The 21612-nt window shown below is 42.4% G+C and overlaps 2 protein-coding genes across 4 annotated transcripts in view; one reads left to right on the top strand and one right to left on the bottom strand.

Annotated features, from left to right (window-relative positions):
- The window catches only part of cenpp (centromere protein P), a 65773-nt gene that overhangs the window by 7115 nt on the left and 37046 nt on the right, over window positions 1-21612 (top strand). For both annotated transcript variants that reach the window (XM_086039855.1, XM_086039856.1), the window contains one exon: window positions 248-344. In XM_086039855.1, the coding sequence (XP_085895981.1) occupies window positions 248-344 (97 nt within the window). The remainder of the gene's footprint in view (window positions 1-247; window positions 345-21612) is intronic.
- On the bottom strand, window positions 1750-20762 carry ogna (osteoglycin, paralog a). 2 transcript variants are annotated; one of them, XM_086039857.1, is made up of 7 exons: window positions 20452-20762; window positions 8394-8554; window positions 6138-6201; window positions 5260-5424; window positions 4291-4493; window positions 4023-4115; window positions 1750-3177 (listed from the first exon to the last, which is right to left on the bottom strand). In XM_086039857.1, the coding sequence occupies exons 2-7, from the start codon at window positions 8550-8552 to the stop codon at window positions 3007-3009; spliced, it is 855 nt and encodes a 284-aa protein (XP_085895983.1). In that variant the 5' UTR covers window positions 8553-8554; window positions 20452-20762; the 3' UTR covers window positions 1750-3006. The 2 variants fall into 2 exon arrangements, with proteins under 2 accessions (XP_085895983.1, XP_085895984.1); XM_086039858.1 differs by lacking the exon at window positions 8394-8554.

Genomic DNA, 21612 nt, shown 5'->3' with positions numbered 1-21612 from the left:
TTTCATAGTCATGACAGCGTTTACTTGAATTCCACAAACAAGCTGGGTCAGACCCTATTTCACACCTGGCTGTTGAAAAACATACTTGGCGAATATATTTGGTGGTGTTCGTATACGGTCGGACTCCAGTTGACGAATTTAAACACCCAGCAGTGATTGATTTAAAAAATGCCCCGCGATGGAAGGGTAAAAGTCAGCTGGTTAGGCGCCAGCTCATGGATTTTCTGTCTCTTGTTGATCCTTTCAGGGTAGAGGAGAGCAGGGACCTCCTGCTGTTCTTTCGGACCCTCAGGACTTTCTCAGACAGGATGGACGAGCGACATCGCGCCTTCCGGCACTTTCAGGTAAGTGGCGACACGACCACCGTCGAAGTCGGAGCGCTCGCTTGTAAACTTGGGTCGCTTCGTCGGCTGAAGTCTGCTTCTGCACGCTGCGGCCTCTGCTGGGACAAAGGAGAGCGTCCGAGGCTGTAAACTGCTGACTCTGACTGTCTCTGATCCTCATTGATCAACGTGGGGGTGTCCATGTTGTCTTGTCCACCTTTTAGCCATGACACGGTCAAAGAGCCCAGAAGGCATTTTTTTGACTTGATTGATAGCCCAGATATGTGGTCAGTGCAATACAATCTGGAATTGTATCAGCATTTTCAGACAAATTTCACTTTCACTCTTGTGCAGTCTGTCAATTTAAGATGTTTGAACATTTTTGTATTCATGAGTCCTTTAACACACTCACTCAATAGCGTCCCCAGTTAACTTTTTCTTTGACTTGTGTGGCTTTTTTTTCCTTTATTGGCTTTATGTAGCTTGTTATTCCTCCAGTGGACGAATGTCCTTTTTGTGGGCCTCAGCATGTCAGAAATTGTTGTGGCAATTTGCTTCTTCCTTGACAATCTCGCCATGTTTTTGCGGTTCAATAAAAGCTTCGACAGAACTCCGGCATATTGTATGGGGAGCCTCAAAACTCCAAATACTGGCAAATAGAATTATTTTTCGATATGGTCGACTTCGGTTGCATTTGGTATACGGTGGGCCTTGGGCAGACAGGTGATGCTATGCCTTTTTGGGTGTCAAAAGTTGATTTCTCCATTCTCTGAATCAATTTTTCCCACTCACATCGCAGGCATGCTGGAGCCTGTCCAGCAGTCTTTGGACAAGGTGCAGCGTACGCCATGAACTAGTTGCCAGCTAGGGTTAGGGTTAGCAGCTCAATTAGACCCCCCCCAAAAAATTCACACCTACAGACGCTTTAAAGTATCCAATACATGCAAACTCCACACACAGGCCGGATTTGAAGGCACAACCTCTGCACCTTGAGGTGGATGTGCTAACCAGTCGGCCATCGTGCTGCCCAATAGACCCATTTTTTGTTTATGTTTTACAATTAGCAGTTTCTCATGGTCCTGCCTCCACAACAGCAAGAACTCAACTTTGAATCATTTTGCAGAAGTAATACGGAGCCGCTGTTTACTCAAAGAGTTGAAAGCTTTGCCAAGTTGGCGCACAAACGCAACATTGACTCGCTTTTTCCGTACTTGCCTGCATGGTTTTTTTTTTCACTTTTATTTTGCTCTACTTGCATATTTTTAAAGTAATGTTGAGAAAGGCGATTGTCCTGTAGTGCACAACTCGTAATGACACACAGACGCTGGAGTGTTGAGCAAAGGAAAGCGGGGGGGGGGAAAAATAGACGCACATATTTTTTTCTTTTGTGCTGCGAGTGGACCACAGCCAGGTTTTTACAGCACCGACGGTGGTCGACCTTTAATGGCTACAAACCACAAACATTTACTAGGCCTTGTATTCATTTTTCATTTGTGGACGTTTTGAGTGGTTAGAAACACTGACAGCTGATGTTGTAGTGCAGTTAGAATGCAAGGTACACAATATACAATTTGGTTCAAAAGTATTTCAACATTGCCTTCAATAAACATTACAATGGATTCGTCTTAAAGCTGTGTGTAGACCTATGGTTTGAGTTTAAGAGGTTAGCATTCAGGAATGACAGCCATTTTATGCATAAAACCTCAATTTCCACAGGCTCAAAAGTATCAGTACAGGTTTTAACACTCGGATGAAAATGCTTAGAATTTTGTCAAATTTTGGGTGGAGAGCAGAGATCCTTGCTTGCATTCCTTATGATTCCCAATACTTTTGAACCTATGAATGACGGTAATTTCTACACAAAATGGATGCCGCGACTCAGTGTTAGCCCTGAACAGCATGATCATCAACTTGGCTTGAAAAACATTTGCACATGCAGATGTTTCTTCTTCACCAACAATCATTACAAACACATTTGAAAAAAAAAAAAAAAAGGAGTTCAACTTTATTCAAATATCTTAAGCCATACACATATCACTGTACAACCACTATTCTATACACATTGCTAACCATTTTTATTAGACAGATTTATTACTGAAGGAGACGGGTTGGGGCTACATGTCATACACGGATTAAATAAATGATGATAAATGCTTCCGTACTTAAATTCAAGTTGCGTTTATAAATTAAAGGTAAAATGGAGGCAAGGTGGTCTACAAATCCACTGTGCTCATTGAGAGTCGTAGATCTTGATTTCGTGGTAACTCATACTGCAATCAATTGGCTGGAGAAATCTTTCCAATAGTGTTCACGGAGCCTTTTTGGATTCATTGGCTTTTAATGTAGCCGCAACATGAGAATGACAATTCAAGGGGACCTCTTAAGTATTCTCTGTGGCCTTAATTTCCAAGTGTCATCAACAGTTCTGCTGTCCACTAAGCTTTGACCTCAAGTTAGGTGATACTAGAAGCCTTTTTTTCCATGTTGATAGCCAGTTGTCACAGTTCTTGCAACAGTGGTTTTGAACCTTTGTTATTCCCCATCAGAAGCTATGAAATCAACTTGTAGTAATTCTATTTTGAGCTGAGCGTTTCACGCTTGGATTGTAACGTAGACGGCCAGTTGCCCCCAAATCCAGAATATTTCAGTTATTGGAAGGGACTGCAGTAATGTTGGTGGTTCTTCACCGGTACCGTCCGATTGGCAGAACTTGCATACACATAAAGCTGTCGGGGTACTTGGACAGAACCACGGGATTTCCGTCCAGACGAACTTCGCTGAGGCTGGGCCGAAGGTAGTAGGTGTCGTTGGACCTGCAGAAGGTGTCAATGTTGACGTCTGTGATGTTGTTGTTCTGGTGGCGAGAGGGATGCGGTGTCAAGCAGGAAACCCAGGCACCAACATACCCACAACATAAGCAACAACCGGCAGGCAAAAAATTTGGCTTGGGAGGAGCTCGTCTTGAAAGGACGCCTGTAAATGCTCAACATGAGCCTAAAATGGCTTCTTCGAAACCAAATGTCAGATGTTAAGTGCCTTTCCAGGCACGACTACTTGAGACTTTTTTTGTGGGACTACTCATGATAGACAAAACTTCATGTTGCTAAGTGATACTGGAATTGAGGGCTGAATTGCAATAAATGCTAAAATATGAAGAGACATCGCTATTTGAAAAGGGCTTTTGGCAATGTTACTCCAAGATAGGATTTTGAGGTCTGTCCAAAAAAGTAAAAGAAAATTCTAATAAAAGTCAAATAGCACCTGTCGTGTTTCTTTTTAGGCATGGCTTCTCAAGACGTTTTTGTAGGCCTGCTCATGATTGACATGTTGGTCAAATTTCGTGTTGCTTAGATAAACTGGCTTTTGGGGCATAGCTTTGCCGACCAGCGTTCATGTTGATGATTAGTACTGGCTTCACTCTTTGTTTCTGGCTTAATGACAATTAAGGTAACTTGAAGTAGCAAAATGACGATAAAACGGCCGCTTCAAACTAAAATGGCAGAATTCCTCCGCCTTTTCTTCAGACTGTTGTTGCAAGTCTACTTCACGAACGTCATGTTGCTAAGTGACGCTGGAAATGTGGCTGCATTTTTCAGAAAACAGATTGATTTCCAAATGGAGTCGCTCCAAATGGTGATGTCTGAACAATCTGCAATATCACAACCTAGAAATGGCCAATGTTTGCAAAGATATACAAACCTGTAGATGTAAGGTCCGAACCTTCTCCGGGATCTGCGGGACTGCCTCAATCTCATTGTTAGCCAGGTACAAGTTGACCAGACCAGTCAGTTTCTGTCAGGTTATGAGAACGACAATTTCATCAACCGGGACGTGGTCGTTGTTCTCTGGCCAATAAGAATCACTGGCACCTGTATTCTCCACGTCTGCCGTACGGCATGTTACGCTAAGCGACACTCGGAAATAATCATTCTAAGGTCAATGTGGTGTGCTAGTAAGTGATAAAGACCTTGAAAGCAGTAGCTTTGACACCCTTGGTCTTCAGGAGGTTGTTGTTGGCGTTAAAGGACATCAGCCTGGCGGGGAGCGCCGGAAGCCTGGCGAGCCGGTTGTCTGCCAGAGACAGCTCCTCCAGTAGCGGCAGCTTAGCGAACGCCCCGTCCTCAATCTCCGAGATCAGGTTCCCCGTTAGGTCGATCCTCTTCAGCGTCACTGTGGCGTGAAGAAGACAAAAGCTAACACCACCAGTTTGGTAGCGCTTTTGGTTCTTTTTTTTGATGTTACCATCCCATCGTCATTGGTACTGCAGTACGTCACCTGAAGGAAGAACCTCCTCTTATACCAAAATTGTGACACACCCAAAGTTGCTTAACGGTTGCTGAGGTTTATAATGAGATTTAAAATAGTCATGTTTTTTTTAAAGATGAAGTTACGTTTTTTTTTTGTTTGTTTGTTTTTGGTCAAGCTTACAAGTATTTTTTTCCCCAGAAAACATCTACTTCCCCGAACTGCCTCTCCACAAGTTAGTTATTTTTTTTTTTTTTTCTCAAGGAAAAAAAAGGCCTATTTCACTACTTAATCTTATCCAAACAGCATTTTTGGGGGGGTGAAAAAGTACTCACAATCTCAAACGATAAATATTCAGATTAAAAAAAAAAAAAATCAAGACAGTATTTAAAGGCCACAGTCACAATGCTTCAGGAAAAGTTGTTTGTATGTTTTAAGAGACTTTCATTTTGAGATTAGGACTCACCACACCACACCACCCCCCCCAAAAAATGTTTTGTCTTATCCAGTTTTGACTATAACCTCCCAAAATTTCAGCTCTTCTCAAAAACAGAATTTATTCTCATAGTTAATTTTATTCTTTCCTGCATGGATACTCTTAGACTTGTCGCTTTGGCATTAGCAATAGCTGACAACTTAGTGGGTTTGTTTTGGCGTGGACATGCCAGCGGTGTTTTGTGACACAACTTACCGATGTCAGCAAAGTCCCTGTTGTTGATCTTTTTGATTTTGTTAAAACGAGCGTACAGGTAGGCCGTCTTCTTGGGCACGGTGGGAACTGCGGTCATGTCCGGGCTGACTTCCTCGCAGTACACTGAACCGGTTAGGCAGACGCACAGCAGACAAGTGGGCAGGTCTGCAACACAAAAGCGGCAAGCAGTGAGAAACGACTCACCTCGTCGTGTTTTCTGAAACGGCCTAATATGCGGTCAAAGCCATTTCTAAATTGCAATTGGTGTCAAGGAAGCGTTTTGACTTCGACTATAAGTATTTGACCCCTCACGCCGGATGATGCTGATGTCATACTAATTATACGATTGCGTTGATGTTTTTCTGCCTTTCTGCTGTCTGTATGTTAGGAAAGGATGTTCATTAACACTTTTGTTCAGTCCAATACGAGTACGAGTTTTCACTCTTGAGTACACACCAGTGCATTTGATGCATAAAATTTAAGGTTTGCCTGATACTTCCTTTTTCCAACCGACACCGATAACCTTTAACTTTGTGCTTCTCGTCCGGGACGTTGAAAGTGTGGTGAAAAGTCGCTAGAAGTCATCTGTACTGTTGATTAAGTCTTAAATACCTGTGGCTGGCAGCCAGCACGAATAACCAATACATTGAAATAAGACCGGCATCAGACCGGTGATATTAGAGACTACCAGAAATCAGAGACGGAACCCTACCACCACAACAGGAGCGTGACTTGGAACACTCCATACTCCCCACACAGTTTTTGCTGACATCCCCACGCGTGTAATTATACCGATGCGGCAAGCTGCAACAGCGATTTGAATGCGCACCCCGGGAATTAAGTCTTTGCAAATGAAGCTGGCTTGTTCTTTGGCTTACCCGATGCATCTCCCCCCGCCGGGATGGGGCTATTCTCTGGTTCGTCACCCGCATCCAGCGCTCTCTGTGGAATCAATCACAGCCGATATGAAATTCAAGTTTGCGTGTTTAAGATTTTAAAGTTGCAGTCGGTGTCATGGTTCATCATTCAGAAGATTTTTTTTTTTTTCCCCCAATCGAGAAGTTTTGCAGTAATGCAGCAAGGCTTGGGGATGATGCAGTCCGAAAGCGAATCGATTCAATGCCCCGAGAAAGTGTTCTTGAATCTAAAAACCCAGAAAAGTTTCTCCTGCTTAAGGTTCAGTTTTTGAGTGTGGACACACATTCCATGTTTGCGGGAAACTTAGTAAGTAAAAGATCTGCTCCTGTTCCAGTTGAAAACTCTCTCTGTACATCATGTATTTAAAATGCAACTCTGTCAAAATGATGAGGATGACATCTGAGGAAGATATCTCATCACTTCCCGCTTAAGACCAAAAATGTAGTCGAAGAAATGTGACTTAAAGGGCCTCGTTTTGCCAGTAACTTCTCTCATTGTACTGCGTGCGCCTATGGACTAAATCTAAAGATAAATTCCTCAGTTAAAGCTTTTTGTGCATGTTTTGTTTTGTACTTGAGAATTCCTCTCTGTTGTAAAATTCAACATTTACCAAAGGACAAACTATTGTCATATTGTTGATGGACCAAAAAGCAAGTTACGTTATTTATTAAATACTGCATTCATTATGATCGGAATTCTTTTCCTGCCAAATACGGGACGGTACCCCCCCCAAAAAATCCATATCTTAGACCTGGTCTTTGATGCAAGTGTCAAGTCTCAGGCACAGCACATTTCAGCTTTTAGCACTAACTAACATCAGCACATCACTTCGACAACAAAAGCTAGCCATAAAAAAACAGTGCATCTCCGTGAAATAGATGGAGCATTAAGGCTGGGGTTCACGTTTGGAACTCTTCCATTTTTCCTCTGCAACTGCGAGCAAATTGATTTAGTGTTTAACAGCAGATGTGAAATGTTGGGATTTTTCAGATGTTTCGGTCCATCTGTTCTGAGAAACAAGCGGTCCCGAGAGTGCAAAGTGAAGATTAGATTGAAAAATGGACTTGCTGGATTCATGCAGCGTTTTCACCACAAAGCAGACAAACGTTTGGTTTTGCTTGGCTGGAGCGCTTGCGAAATGGCTTCTTGTGGCGGTGTGAGGGTTTCTGTGGTGGGTGTAAAGTCGCTCCAGTGTGCAGCGTTGCTCTGCCATGAGGAAACGTTGGCCTCAAGAGTGGTGGTGCGCAAAGAGTAGACTTTGGCAATAGTACGCTCGGGACGCTAAATGGGGTGTCGGTCAATTTTGATGGAAAAAATCAAACAAAACAAGCACACGGTTTAAGGTTAGTGTTAGAAATATACATTGAAAACAGCATTTTGAACTTGTGACGGTCATGTTTTTAGCCTTTGCGCACCCTTGGGTGAATAAAGTTCAAATGATCAAAACGTAACTCATTGATAATATCACAGAAAACAGTCATTCCCCAACTTATTAAGATACACACACACATACACTAAGAGAAATAAAATGAAGCAAGTTTATAACCAATAATATGGCCTTTAGTTTTTGTTTGTTTTGTTTCTTTTATATGATGTTTTTACAAATTGAAATTGGATCCCGGCACACCCATAGGGTGGCGGTGTTCTTGTTTTCTTGTTTTTTTGGTTTTAAGCAGTATTAAAATGTGTTCTTTTTTAAAAACTATGCACCACCTTAAACATTCTGATAGGGTTGACGCACCCCCTCTCTTACTTACACACACACACACACACACACACACAAAGTCTAGCTATAGTCACTGGCAATTTTTAAGAATGTAATTCTCGGAGAGCAAGTCTTTATATTTATACTTTTTTTTTTTTTTTAGACATTGCGCACCGCTTACACATCCTAACCTTCCAAAGGGGAAAGAATAAATTGAATAATTTTTTTTTTTTTAATTTCAAAGTGTATTACAATTACACAATATTACTGACCGACGTTCGGCTTGATCATTTTGTAGCATTTTTAAACAATCTTTCTTTAACTTTTGTTAAACTAACTTTCCACTTCATACGTTTTGATGATTCCATTTAAAGCAAGCTTTGACGAACTTTTCAAGCCATTGTTCAGCATTATCGCATCCGGTTTGCGACTTTGGTTTTTTTTTGTTTTTTGCTCGAAATGAACACATTTTTAAATAAAGCACGGAAGGAAGTCGTAAGTCAGTTCTTACCCTGGCCCGCGTCAATTTGAAGCCGTTGCCGAAGAAGCCGCCTTGCTGCCTTCCTGGTGTGGCCCCTGCCGCCGGCCAAGCGTCCCCGCGGAAGCCGGCGGCCAGCCACGGCGCCAGCAGCATGCACGTCAGTACCAGCATCCTCATGCCGCTCGCCATACCTTTTGAATTTGGGACGGCAGATGCGTTGCGCTTCAAGCCGCCTCGGCGGGCTGGCTCAAATGACGCTATTTAAAGGCTCCAGCGCAGCGCTAGAAAGCAGACCTTTTCTTCTTTTTTTTTTTTTTTTTTTTTAACCCTTTCCTCACCACATCTCACTCCTCCAAGACCCACAGGAAGGCATGTAAATAAAAAGAATTGCTTCCAGTTTGACCCTGGAATATTTACATTGACGTTAAAATATTTGCTTTATGTAACAAACTGTGACGGCCTTCGTCGGCATAAGAAGGTTCCTCGAGTCAGAGGTTGACAACAACCACTCGGGCCTATGGTTCCTCATCACAGCGTGAGGTCTCTTAACAGTGGTGCGAAACGCAGGCGTATTACATAACGTGTCAGCCAGCGCGCTGTCAAAGTGTCAGTCGGTAGCGCTCGAGAGTTGCCAGCTGGCGAGGGGTTAATGCAACACGGCGGCCCGCCGCTCTGCGATCGCTCCTCTATGCTTGCGTCATCAAGTTGGGGAAGTGGAAAAGTCTTCAGGGACGGACGCTCCGGCCACTACACCTGCCACTGGAAAAAGACAGCTCACTGTCGGATTGACCGCGTGGATCCTTTCGACTGCTGGGCTATTGGCAGGTGTGCTAAGAATGTGCTTTTGTTTACTCTATTTTCTTACTACTTTGTATTTGCTCCAAAAAGCATGTGAACATCAGCGGCTGTTTCAGACTTAACTTAATTCCAAACCACCTTTTACGGATTACAATTTGTTCGAATTAGCGGTGGTATGCTATATTCAATTAGCGAGACATGACGTTGAGTAAATGTACTGTACTGTACAAAAAAAAACCTCTGCGATACACTGAACCCGCAATAAGTGAACCGCAATATTGTAAGATAAGACAAATTTCTGAATTCACTTTATGGGCAGAATTTACTTGAAGGCCTTATCACCCATGCAGAAAAGTCATTTATGAAAAATAGGAACAACTTTAAAAGAAGACAGACATATCGGAATACATTACACACCCTGATTTGGCCATCTAACCTGTCAGGTTTTTTGCCACACACTTTGACTCGTCCCTGCTTTAAAAAAAACATCTACTTTGAATGCGGATGTTGTTTCTCTACCACGCTGACAACCAGTGGGGAAAAACGCTTCTCTGTGGCCCTCTTCCTCCAGTCATAAAAGTTTAAAGGTGCTGATAATTGCTAACACACCTGTAACAGTGGAGGCTCATGTTCCACGGATGTTTATATCTTTATCTTGGTCGCCGTCTCATCGTGAGGCCTGAGAGGGTCACATGCTTTCGATTTAAGCCCTTTGCTGTTGAACTCATCGTTGCCGCCGCGCTCGTCTTCGCTCAGTTTTTCCCTATCGCTGTAACTTGTCAAGAAGAAGAAGACGCATCGCCACACACAAAAGAAAAAAAAAGATGCGGGGAAGCCCGACATGTCTTTCTGCCTTGCCAAAGTTCACTGAATCCGGTCCAAATGCAGCCGCAAGTCAACAGCTGTGAAATACACTCGGCACACTCTCATCGCTTTTATAACGCCAATTTTCTTCCAGTGGAAAGTTTTCCCATACTTCTTTGCCAGATTCACTCTACTTTTTTTTTTTTTTTTATTTACTTGTGGCATTGTGTAAATCAGGGAAGGGCAAATTTTTTCTGCTCAAGTGCCACATTCGAGGTTTACAATGGACCGACCGTTCGTTAAAAAAAGGTTAAATTGGGTGTAAATTACTCATAATTCTTTTTATTATAACTAATTAACCATTCTTAAAATGTGTACATTTTCTTACATGCGAGTATAAAATAGTTCATTCTACAAAATTTTTTATATTTTATCCTTTACTGTACAACAAGTCAGTTATATTTAATGAGATAAATACATTTAAAAAAAAAAAAAGAAAACCCCCTTACACAAGTTTAAAGAGCGTTATATATACTTTTTAAAATGTATAACTATCAGTGTTGCTTAAGTTTTATTTATACTTATTTGTAGAGGTGCAACAATTTATGGTATAGTTGACAACTAATCAAGTATGAATTCGACAACCATTTTGAGATCATGTCATCGTTTCGAGATCTTTTTGAATTTAAACTTGTTCAAAAACGTTGATTTTTTTTTTTTTTTTTAATTTTGGAAATTGAGTGTGTCATCGGTTAATATTCTCCGATTTCCGTAGTCCCCCATGAAAGCCTTATCTTTGTGTTCATAATGCTAGATTTACAAACATCTGCTTTTACTTTGGAAAACAATGGTCAACATTTTTGCCAGTTTTCTCAAATGTTACGACTCAAACCAGTAACCGAATCATAATCAGTTTGTTTCTGCAATTTCTGCACTGCCAATTTGAAATAAGATCTTGTTTTTGAAAAAAAATGATAATTTTTTTTTTATCTGAAAAAAATTAATGAATTGGAAACGTCAACAGATTTATCGATTATTAAAATAAGCGTTAGTTCTAGTCCTCCAATATAGGATTATCAACCCTGCTCAAAATGATTAATCTATTCATTGTGATTGTCTTAATAATCGATTAGTTGTTGTTTAATTAATTGTTGCACCTCTAATAATGTTGGTCATTATGGTGGTAGTTGAAGAGCAGATTATTTTTTTCAGGTGGTACTAATTGCCATGCAAATGAAGTGCCTCGACACATAGTAAATGCAGTGTCAGTGTGGTATTTTTAGTAGGATGTTTGTACCTCATACATTGTCAATGGCTGAGTGAAGGAAGCGCCATTGAAGGCGGCCAATTGACAGTACATTGGATCTTTTATTTGGCTCCACAGAAGCACGAAGAAGAATGCTTTAAGAATTTGACATACTGTAACTGTGGATAGGTGAGTTGCGTGAACATGACACTTCAAACGCTTCAGTCAGCGCTCACTTCCAAATAGAGCGCGCGTCTGAAGTTAGCATCGAGCTATCCGCTGCTAGCTATCCCAATATGGCACTGAACCAAACTTGGTTGTGCTCCAAACGTTCTCATCCATTCGTCTTTTCCTGACAAGACATGGAAATAAATCATCAAAGGAAAAGGTTTTGCTGCTTGTCTACCGAGTAAATCAAGTGACTCTGTTCTGTATTACTGTAAATATTTTGGAAGCCAACAATTTGGCCTTCCTATACGCAATTGATGATGTCTTTTCCTTATGCTCGGACTCTCTTCAAATAGTGGCTTTCCGTCTTGGAATTCAGTCCTAGAGAATTTCAGGGGAAAAAAGCACGGGATTGCTAAAACAGCTGCTTGCACATCGAGGAAAACAACAAAGAAAGGTGTCGAAGGATTGCTCTGTTGCCCCTCCGTCTCGTTGAGAAGGTTTTGTGGGATGAAAGTCTGGCATTGTGGATGTAGTTTATTCGTTTGACATTGTTTTTTTACTTAGTTGCCTATTGTGACTCATTTGATGAAGTATTTCAGGATTGTGTGTTTAGAAAGTCTACTGACTGCGCATGCTTCCTGCTGTCAGCTGTCTCCGTTGACAGCAGGTGTGGCTAAGTGAAGACAGCGCTAAATCAACGCTCCCGTTCAACAAAAAGAGGTGCGCAGACAATAATGACTCCCTCCGCACCGTATACTTTTTCCAGAGCTAGCTCGGTATAGGCCCCGAAGCTAACACTTGATGGATGTTTTAATACGTTGAGTATCAGTCACATTTGCTGCTTGTAACGCCCTCAAAATGACCTTCAATTGCAATGTAGTAATTAGTGTTTGAAACTGATACTGATGTTTTTTGAGGGCATTGTGGCCATTTTCAGGATTTGTTTGTGAAGGAACTCCTTCCAGGGAATTCACCCCGTTCGAGTGGAACAAAGCCTAGAGCTGCACAGTTATGGCCAAAATAAATATCACAATTATTTTGATCAATATTGTAATCCCGTTTAGTGAAGACAGTCATTCATCATGCTAGGAAAACATCTGTATTTTCATTGCATTCATTTCATTTACACAGTTTTCAGTCCACAATCAAACTTTGAAATGGATGGGGCTATCATTCTCGGAAAATGGATCATTTGAAAAAAAAAAAAATATATATATATATATCCATCCATCCATTATCTGTACCGCTTATCCTCACAAGGGTCGCGGGGCGTGCTGGAGCCTATCCCAGCTGTCTTTGGGCTGTAGGCGGGGGACACCCTGGACTGGTTGCCAGCCAATCGCAGGGCACACAGAGACAAACATCCGCACTCACAATCACACCTAGGGGCAATTTAGAGAGTCCAATCAACTTACCATGCATGTTTTTGGAATGTGGGAGGAAACCGGAGTACCCGGAGAAAACCCACGCAGGCACGGGGAGAACATGCAAACTCCACACAGGGAGGCCGGAGCCGGGATCGAACCCACGACCTCTGAACTGTGAGGCGGACGTGCTAACCAGTCGACCACCGTATATATATATATATATATATATATATATATATATACATATACATATACATATATATATATATATATATATATATATATATATATATATATATATATATACATATATGCAATTGAGTCAAGAATTTGTGTTCGTCATGTGCGCGGGTCCCCGGGCAAGATCCGAGGTGACTTGTGTTAGGAAAGGCATTCTTTTGTTAAAACTGTGCAAAACGTTTCATTGCTGTGGGGAGCCTTGACAGGAAAAAAGTTCATTGCTTGATTGCAGTAACTTTCCACCACTAGAAGCTGCTAATAAACTGAAACGGTCATGAGTCTACAGTAAAGTACAAAGTTTTACCTACTGGGCGGGCCACAAGTTTCCATACAGAGCAAAATGTGTTATGTATATTTTTTTTATGTTACAGATACCCAATGTATGTCTATGTGGATGCGTAAAATGATTTTCGGTGTCAACCTTTTTTCTTGGTCGACTTATCCGACCATGCCAAACTTATTTCTCAGCCCAAATAATGAGCGAAAGTCGTTACCGGCAGGTTAGATACATTTAGCTAACGCCTTGGTAGTAACTGCAACTGTGTCAGCATCCAAGACCAGTGTGCGGCCTCATTTTCACCGCCAAATATAACCACTCATTGGTTATATTTATTGCATTAGCCATGGCTCTAAGACCTTTGAAAGGAAGACGGAGGGCGGTCGCGGACACTCGCTGCTCAGCTGGTAGGGTGGTAACCGCCAATTTCCATTAGCTCACATCGTATTGTCCAATTTTGACGGCGTAGTGAATTAGCGCTTTTTAGCATATTAAATGAGTGATTGAACATGATTTCAATGTGGTTTTGTACAGTATATGATGGCTAAAGAAAGTATGACACCAACTTGGCTGACGCGGCTGGATTATGCCCCGACAGTGGCAATATCTAGCCTGTCGTTGCTAAATATTCACTAGCTCCATAGCATCATAAGCCAGAAGTAGTATCCACGCATCACATTCTCGCAAATTCGCACCGTCGTGGTCTTCAGCAACAATATTTTTCTTTTTTCACTTTTGAATAAATACTTTGTGGCTTTAAGTAAACAGCAGCCGAGAAGCAGGGATACTCAGCAGATGAGAGACACTTGGATGCGAAATTTGTCACAGGGTGCGGGTGGAGCTCGACAGCAAAGTCAGATGATTCATCAGAAAAAGCCGAACTGTAATGACAAAACTTCACTGTACATAGCTAATAAATCTCATGTGTCTTTCTAACATGTGGAAGGAGGATGACGACGAGCCAGCCGCGGAGTGGAAAAATGGCGATTGACTCAAGATAGACTCAAATGTAGTCGTAACTCGGCGCATCCAAGACGTCAAACAAATGCAATCAAAACCAGATGTCAGCATAATGACGACGCCAACTGGAACATTTCGCTCTTCAATTGATAGCTTTAATTATTGGTCATTACGCAGAAATGTAATATTGCAAATATATATATTTCACAGACAGAAATGTGCGGCAAGTAATCAAATCAGGCTGTGCAAAAATAGTGCATCAAGTCTTTCAGCTGGTTCAGAAAAGTCAAACCGTTTTTGCTATTTGATTTACAGTCTAAATCATTTGGCATTAAAGACCAGAGGGGGCACACTCTGTGCACTTAAAATGAAGCGGCAAAACATCACTTTTGTCTAAAATGAAGGTCCCCAACTCACTTGAACACAGTCCTTTGACACCGGGATGCCGCAAGATAACGGCAAAGCCCTACTTTCCTCTGACTGAAGCTCCTCAACTCACGTTAGCACAGTTCCTTGGCACCGAGATGGTGGCAAAGCACTGCTTTTCTCTAAAGGAAGCTCCTCACTTCACTTCGACATTGTTCTTTGGCCCTAAGATGCCACAAGATGGTGGCAAAGCAATACATTGGTCTAAATGAAGCTCCTCAATCCACTTGAACACAGTCCCTTAGCCCTTAGATGGCACCAAAGCACCGCTTTTGTCTAAATGAAGCCCCTTAAATCGCTTTCAAATATTTCCCGGGCACCAGGATGCCACAAATGAAGCTCATCAACTGACTTCAACGGAGTTCCTTGGCACCATGCTCTTGGCAAAGCACTACTTGTGTCTAAATGTTCCATAATCGCCCAGCCCAACTTCAACTCAGTGTCAACATTATTATTTTGACTTTATTAAAGACTACAGAAATGGTCAGACTCAGACAAAATCACAGACGCCGCTCGATGAGTCCAATAAAGGGGGGAAAAAAATCATTTTCTCCAGACGGTGACGGCGGCCATGTTCTCCTCATCACAATTAGTGCTGGGAGAAACAGTTTGCCAGCGCGGTGTCCTCTTAAAACAAAGGCAATTGCATTAACATGGCAACTTCCAAGAAGTGCACACGTGAGGAACACGTTGACGCTGACCACAGAGAGCAGCAGCAATGAATGAACGCGGCCTGCTTCAGCACACACACACACACACACACACACGACACGCCTGATTGAAAGCAACCAGAAGAAGACATAACAACATTTTTATGTGCTATGAAATTCACCGCACGCGTGTGGCTTGAAACCACATTTGGTGGAATTGAAAGAACCTCATGTGTCCACTTACTGAAGGATTTCACGTGCGCCTCATCGTGATATTTGACATTTAATTTCAGCGACAAAATACATTTACAATACAGGAGCTGGCAAATTGGTGACTTCAAACGGTACCTTTGGCACAGAACGGCCACGCACAAATTCACAACTTTAGACAGGCAGTCTGAAGTGCTACAAAAGCAACGCACAGCGGCGAGTCATTGCGAAAAAGCCCAACTCGTATCAAAAGCCTCGCCGTCTAATTGCCGAGGAGTTTTGGTGGCGAGAGCCCATTTCAGTGTACCTCTCACGCTACGGTGAGGACTTCCAGACGAGCAGCCGCGATTCGCTCTCTACGATAAACAGTCGGCAGCCCTGAGACGAGATCCCGTGTAATTCACAGCACAAGTACAGTCGAAAAGCAACCAGAAGAAGACATAACATTTTTATGTGCTATGAAATTCACCGCACGCGTGTGGCTTGATAGTTGTCGACCGCTTTGACAGTTTATCGACGATTCCTACGTTTACAGCAGCGGTGCGCAGTCGGGGCCTACTGCAATTGTATGCATTCATTATCAGCAGTCATTCCATTGCCCTTTTCTTGACTGCCCAGCCTCTAGTTGTGTGCACGTTAGAATGTTTTTTTTTTTTTGTCCAATCAGAATTCATCATGTGTGTGCTGTCATGTCAATGTTAATCTTCTCAGGGCCTTCAGACTCAGGAGTGCTCGCCCATGACATACTGTACACACTATTTGCAATGGCTGTTATTTTTTTTTTTTTGTCGTTTTTTTTTAACCAGTCAGATTTCAAATTCACAACTCTTGGCCTTAGCGCAAGTGACGTCGGCATTGTTCCGTTCTCTGATTGGTTGATCAGAATAGTCTTGTGATGATGCACACAATGGGTGAGAGAGGAGGACGAGTGTCAAACATCATTAAAAGGATTTCTTGCCGCTGTTACAGTTCACATCAGCCTACATTACGGAATTATACAGTTGCAACATACACAGCTAGTTCACTATGCTTGACATTTATATATTTTTAATCAAATTGATTAAATGAATCAAATTTAGCATGCAGTGCTATTTTTTTTGTAGGTTCTTCTGCAGCTTCTCGTGCAAAAGCAGAGCCGAATGGTCATTCTCGCCACCGCCACATCTGCTCTGAATCTAGCTGACAGCGGGAAGCATTCGAAGATGGCAGCCATTTTACAACCTGATTTACTCCCTCATAATAGTCGTATGATTTACAAAATGCAAAAAAAAATAAAAAATTCTCAATTGTCAACTCGGGTGTTCAACAAAAGATGAGGACAACTCCAAATCAACAATTTGCCGAGATTTGTGCCAGTAGACACAAAGTAGTACTGTGAAGTCACTTGTCCAGTCCAATCATTAAACTTCGATGCTCCCCATATAAAGCTTGTCTGTCATTCAACATACTGACCGATAACTGTACTACATTCCTATTTAGACAGGGCTTCGACGCCACCCTGTGGCAAAATGAATTGCTGAAGAGTGAGCAGTGAATCTGTGGAGATTTCAGTTCTGTTTCAGATTGTGATTATTGTTAATACAGTTCAGCAACTGCAGCCGCTTTAATATAACCTGTTCTCCATTTGGGCAAAAACATGAGTGATTAGCGATAGCGTCACCAGCTGCCAGGACAGGTTGAGGTGTTATCAGTATGATTGAATGCATGAAGTTATGCATATAAATGCATGAATAGTTTGGGTAGCTGATGTTTTTGTGCAGCTTCCTCTTCTGTTTGCACCTTGGCCACCGGAGGGCGGTACAATACAGCTATTCATCAAGGAGATGGTCTCTCCTCAGTATGCCTCAGAAATAGTCGTCATTCTTCGCAGAGGATAAAGAATATACAAATGGCTCCTTTTAGAAGACATCTCTCTGCCAAACTACCGTATTTTCCAGGCTATAAGCCGCACCGTTATATAAGCCGCACCCACTCTATTTTTAGAACATTTTGGAAAAAAACTTAAATAAGCCGCACCTTTATACAAACCACACCTATCTATGTTGAAGACTTTAATATTTACTGCATTTACAGAATGATTATGAACTGTAAATGTACATGTATGTACCTGAGCAGATCCTTTCCTAACAGTGCCTTTTAACACTGCAGCAACATTGCTGATTAAAGCAGAAGAGAACCAAGAGAAAATAAACAGTACTTATCTTCATTTCACTGCCGACTGCCGCTCCAGTTTGTCAGCTAATGTCCACCAGACTCCACCATCTATTGTTTGACTACTAACGCGGAAACACGATTCAGGTAAAAATAAGAAAATGAAAAAAAATTGAGATAAGTGTTTTTCACATGACAGCGACGGTATGCACCTGTCTTGTTTTATGTTAATAAAGTCAGCCAATCTAACACACGACGTGCTAAATCAACAATAGCATTTCACATCGAAACAACAGAACAGACGTAACATCAGCCAATCGCATTCATGTGCACTTCAGGGACCTCTAGGAAAACATCAAATCAAAGCATTACAGCACCTAATGCGATAACCTAGTCTATGGCGCCCTCGCCTGTTGAACTCCTCCACCTGCAGTCACATCCAGTTAATGGGAATTGTATTGTATTGAATTGTACTGTCATTCCGGTTAGAGCGCCCCGAGCGGTGGAAGAAAAATCCACAGAATAGCCGCACCGGACTATAAGCCGCATGGCTCAAAATCTAGGACAAAAGTTGCGGTTTATAATCCGGAAAATACGGTAGCTTGCTGCAAAGGGCGTTTGCTGTCACCATCTAGCGCTCGGATCTGAAATTCTTGTCAAAGCAAAACATCAGTCAAACAGCCGGTGTTACCAGAAAAGTCTTGAAGGCACCACTATATGTATTTCGCCGTTATCATACCGATAACCAATCGTATTGGTCATGATGAACGGGATGTAAAATTGCCATTCCGTTTAATTTCTAGTTGAAATGAGATGAATTGTTCAGTTTTGATGAGTTGCTTTAGTCGCGTTACAGGAGATTATCTCGAGGTAGCTCAGCCACGCTCGTCCAGTGCGATACATGAGCATGCGCTAGTTTTTGGCAAGTCGATCAAAGGTAATCACAGGTTAAAATAACACAGGACCACATTATTCCTCCACTTTTTCTTTCTTTTTCTTTTTCCGGTGCACCTTTAGATTCATCAGTCTCCAAAAATTCAACAGTGAAAAGTCACATTGTGGATGAGCTTTTGAAATTTTAAACAGCTTATAAGGATCGTAGGTAGTACGTTTTTCATGGATCTTTTTAGAAGTGCCTCAAATCTGTGATGGATTTTTTTCCCTCTGTTCTTTTGGGAAAGGGATTATTTGAGTGCAGGCTTTCCAGCGAGCTTTAGGAATTCAAACTAAGTCTGCTCTTAATCAAGCGAGTATTAGGCTCTGACATAGGATGCCTTCATGGCTAGTTCATGATTCCTTCGCCCCTTTCACGCTGCCTGGGAAGACGTCTTTTTCTCCTGTCGCTTTTGATGACCAGCAATTGTCCAGATTGGGAGGTGGTATCAGAAGCAAGAATTGGTTCGACGCCCCCCAGTTAAGAGGGTGTGCACATTTGTGCAACCACCTGATCTCAGTTGTTTATTTGAAAAGATGTCTTTGTTTTTCAATTGAGTTGTACAGGTTATCGGTCACATTAAGTTTGGAAATGCTTTATCGCTGCTTTATTGCTTATTGCTTTATTTATTGCCCTCATTTATTTGATCTCACAAAAACCTGGGATTTGAGCAGGGGTGCCTAGACTTTTTATATGCACTGTATGTGCCTGTTATCACTGTTGGACAAAGTCATCGTGCATCCAATCCAGCAGCGCATCGTTTCGCTTTGGTTTTGACGTCATAGCGCTTCCGCGTCGTCCGACGTTGGCTTGAAAAAACGTCTGACCTTCACCTAGCCTACTTTCTGAGTCGTGCGAAAACAAACTTGCCGTGGGAAGGTATTAGGTAAACTAGCCCGACTGTGACGTCACAGTCGGGCTAAAATGTGATTGGCTTGCTTACCGTCAGACTTTGTGACCGAAGCTGCTAAAAATGTCCGTGGTTGCGTAATTTCACACTCATTTTGTAACACGAGTCTAACGTCACCTTCTACGCTTTGCATCTTTTCCTTGGCTTGTTTGCTGTCGCATTGCACACCGCAGTGGGGACGACCACTTGTCTCAGAGACGTGAAATGCGGTAGTACCGATAATTGCAAACTGAAGCGGTTTTACTCCCTCTGAAACGGTAATCGAAATAATTTCACTCTCATTTCCAACCCGTGAAATCAATGGTGAAGACTAAAGCAGGCGTACGCCACCAAAGATAGCCAGCCCAATTCAGACCAAAGTCAACTAAGGTCTAAAAGCCACATCAGTCGTTTGTTTTGATTGCGACTCATCCTGCTCGCTGAGCTCTTATGACTTTGTTTACCTCTCGGAAGGCGTTTAGTCTTTACATGTTTGTGTGTGTGCGTGCACGCATACGCGCGCATTCATTTGTGTGCGTGTGCGCGCTGTGAGACGTGGCAGGAGGGGGGTCTGGCCAAGTGGTAGATCTCTTCCATATGTTTCCTGCAGCTTGCCTCTTACCTCCCCAAAAGTCGCACTTAGCCGCACTTACCAAGTCTTCATCTCACTTAGGACTGTGGCTGGGAAATCGCTAACAACGAGAAAGGTTAGGCACCTTTCTCCCCACCGTTAGGGGGGTATTCGCTTCCGAATCGGGGGGGGGGGCGATTTTAAGTCCGGTCAGTCTTCGTGAGTCGAGGAATGAGCGGATGCTCCTGACAGGTCATATGGCCGTCGGTGGAGTTTGTGCTGTGTTGCGGGTGGCTTTGGCGTATTTGTTGCGGTTTTCTTTTGCTTTTGGGACGCTATTTGGTGGTCAGTATTAGCATTCCAAGCACATAAAAGGCAGAATGGTCATCCATACCTTGATCTGTGTTGACGGGTCGTCCACAGAAAAGTCGGGTCGGAGCATTGCAGTCTTCACATTACAGTGAGAAAGCTGGAATTTCAGATGAAGACATCTATCATGGTCAGGAATGCCATCTTGTCCTTGATTTGTTTCGACAGTTGGCCAGAGTTTGAAACATGCCTACAGGACTTGCGTGGAACTGCAACAACCTGTAAAGTCGCATCTGAGCGTTACAGTCTTTACATTACACAAGTTTGGTCTTCACGTTGCAGCGGAAGAACCTGGAATTGAATACAAAAGCCTCCGAAAGCCTCTGCAACATCGTCTTGGCCTTGATGTTTATTGACGATGGGTTACGGTTTGAAACGCACGCGTCTGACACCTACGGTACTGGAATGGAACAGCAACAAGCTGAAACGGCAGCTCTGAACGTCGCAGCTAACAGTCGTTAGCGTTGCTTTTATGTTGCATGTGATTTACTTGTACGGTAAATGGTGCACCTATAGTCAAGGCTTCAGGTCAACGTGGGTCTGACAATAGCCTAGTCGTATATTAGGCAATCTTTGCTATTGTTTCCCGTCTCATGCCATCATTTAAAATCCTGTTTCATGCTGGAGAACATTAGCCGGCATCCTACAACTGTGATTTGTTCCACTGTCTAATTGTACTTGTATAATAAATAATGTCAGGCAAACTGCTCACTGTATGTACAAGCACTGCTAAGTTGATAGATGATTTTGTTTCTTGCTGACTATCAGTTCTTCTCTTTTTCTACATTGGGTTTAAAAAAATGTGAACGTTTATAATTGTTGCTTTTAAGTCCAATCATCTAAACAGCCAAGTATATTTTAGTGTGCACTGACATCTGCTGGTGAATTGAGAAACCATGAAAGTCTTTATTTGCTGTTTTTTGTTTTGTTTTCAAATCAGCCATATCACCTCGTAGATAATTAGTTGTAGAAAGGTAGCCAGCCATGGTCATCGTTTGTTGGTGTTTACCTCTACTTTATTTCAAAGACAACAACAACAACAACAAGATGGACGTAGCTAAATGCTGCCAACAATGACGTGATGTCAGTTCCGAGTTGACTGTGACCAGCAGAGGGCGGCATTGCTTCAGGAGTCAGAATGACTTGCAATTCGAATCACCTTCAGCATTACTGCAGGCCCCAGCCC

This window comes from Filicampus tigris, chromosome 9 (genome assembly GCF_054856515.1).
Source record: "Filicampus tigris isolate MCC_2025a chromosome 9, RoL_Ftig_1.0, whole genome shotgun sequence".
Taxonomy (NCBI): domain Eukaryota; kingdom Metazoa; phylum Chordata; class Actinopteri; order Syngnathiformes; family Syngnathidae; genus Filicampus; species Filicampus tigris.
Note: the sequence above shows the minus strand (reverse complement) of the source record. Positions and strands in the feature narration are given on the sequence as shown.

Coding starts and splice junctions, on each gene's coding strand:
- ogna (XM_086039857.1), bottom strand. CDS start 8,552: ATGGCGAGCGGCATGAGGATGCTGGTACTGACGTGCATGCTGCTGGCG. Junction 5,425..6,137: donor GGCGGGGGGAGATGCATCGG/GTAAGCCAAAGA, acceptor TTTGTGTTGCAG/ACCTGCCCACTTGTCTGCTG. Junction 3,178..4,022: donor TTCGGACCTTACATCTACAG/GTTTGTATATCT, acceptor TCTCGCCACCAG/AACAACAACATCACAGACGT.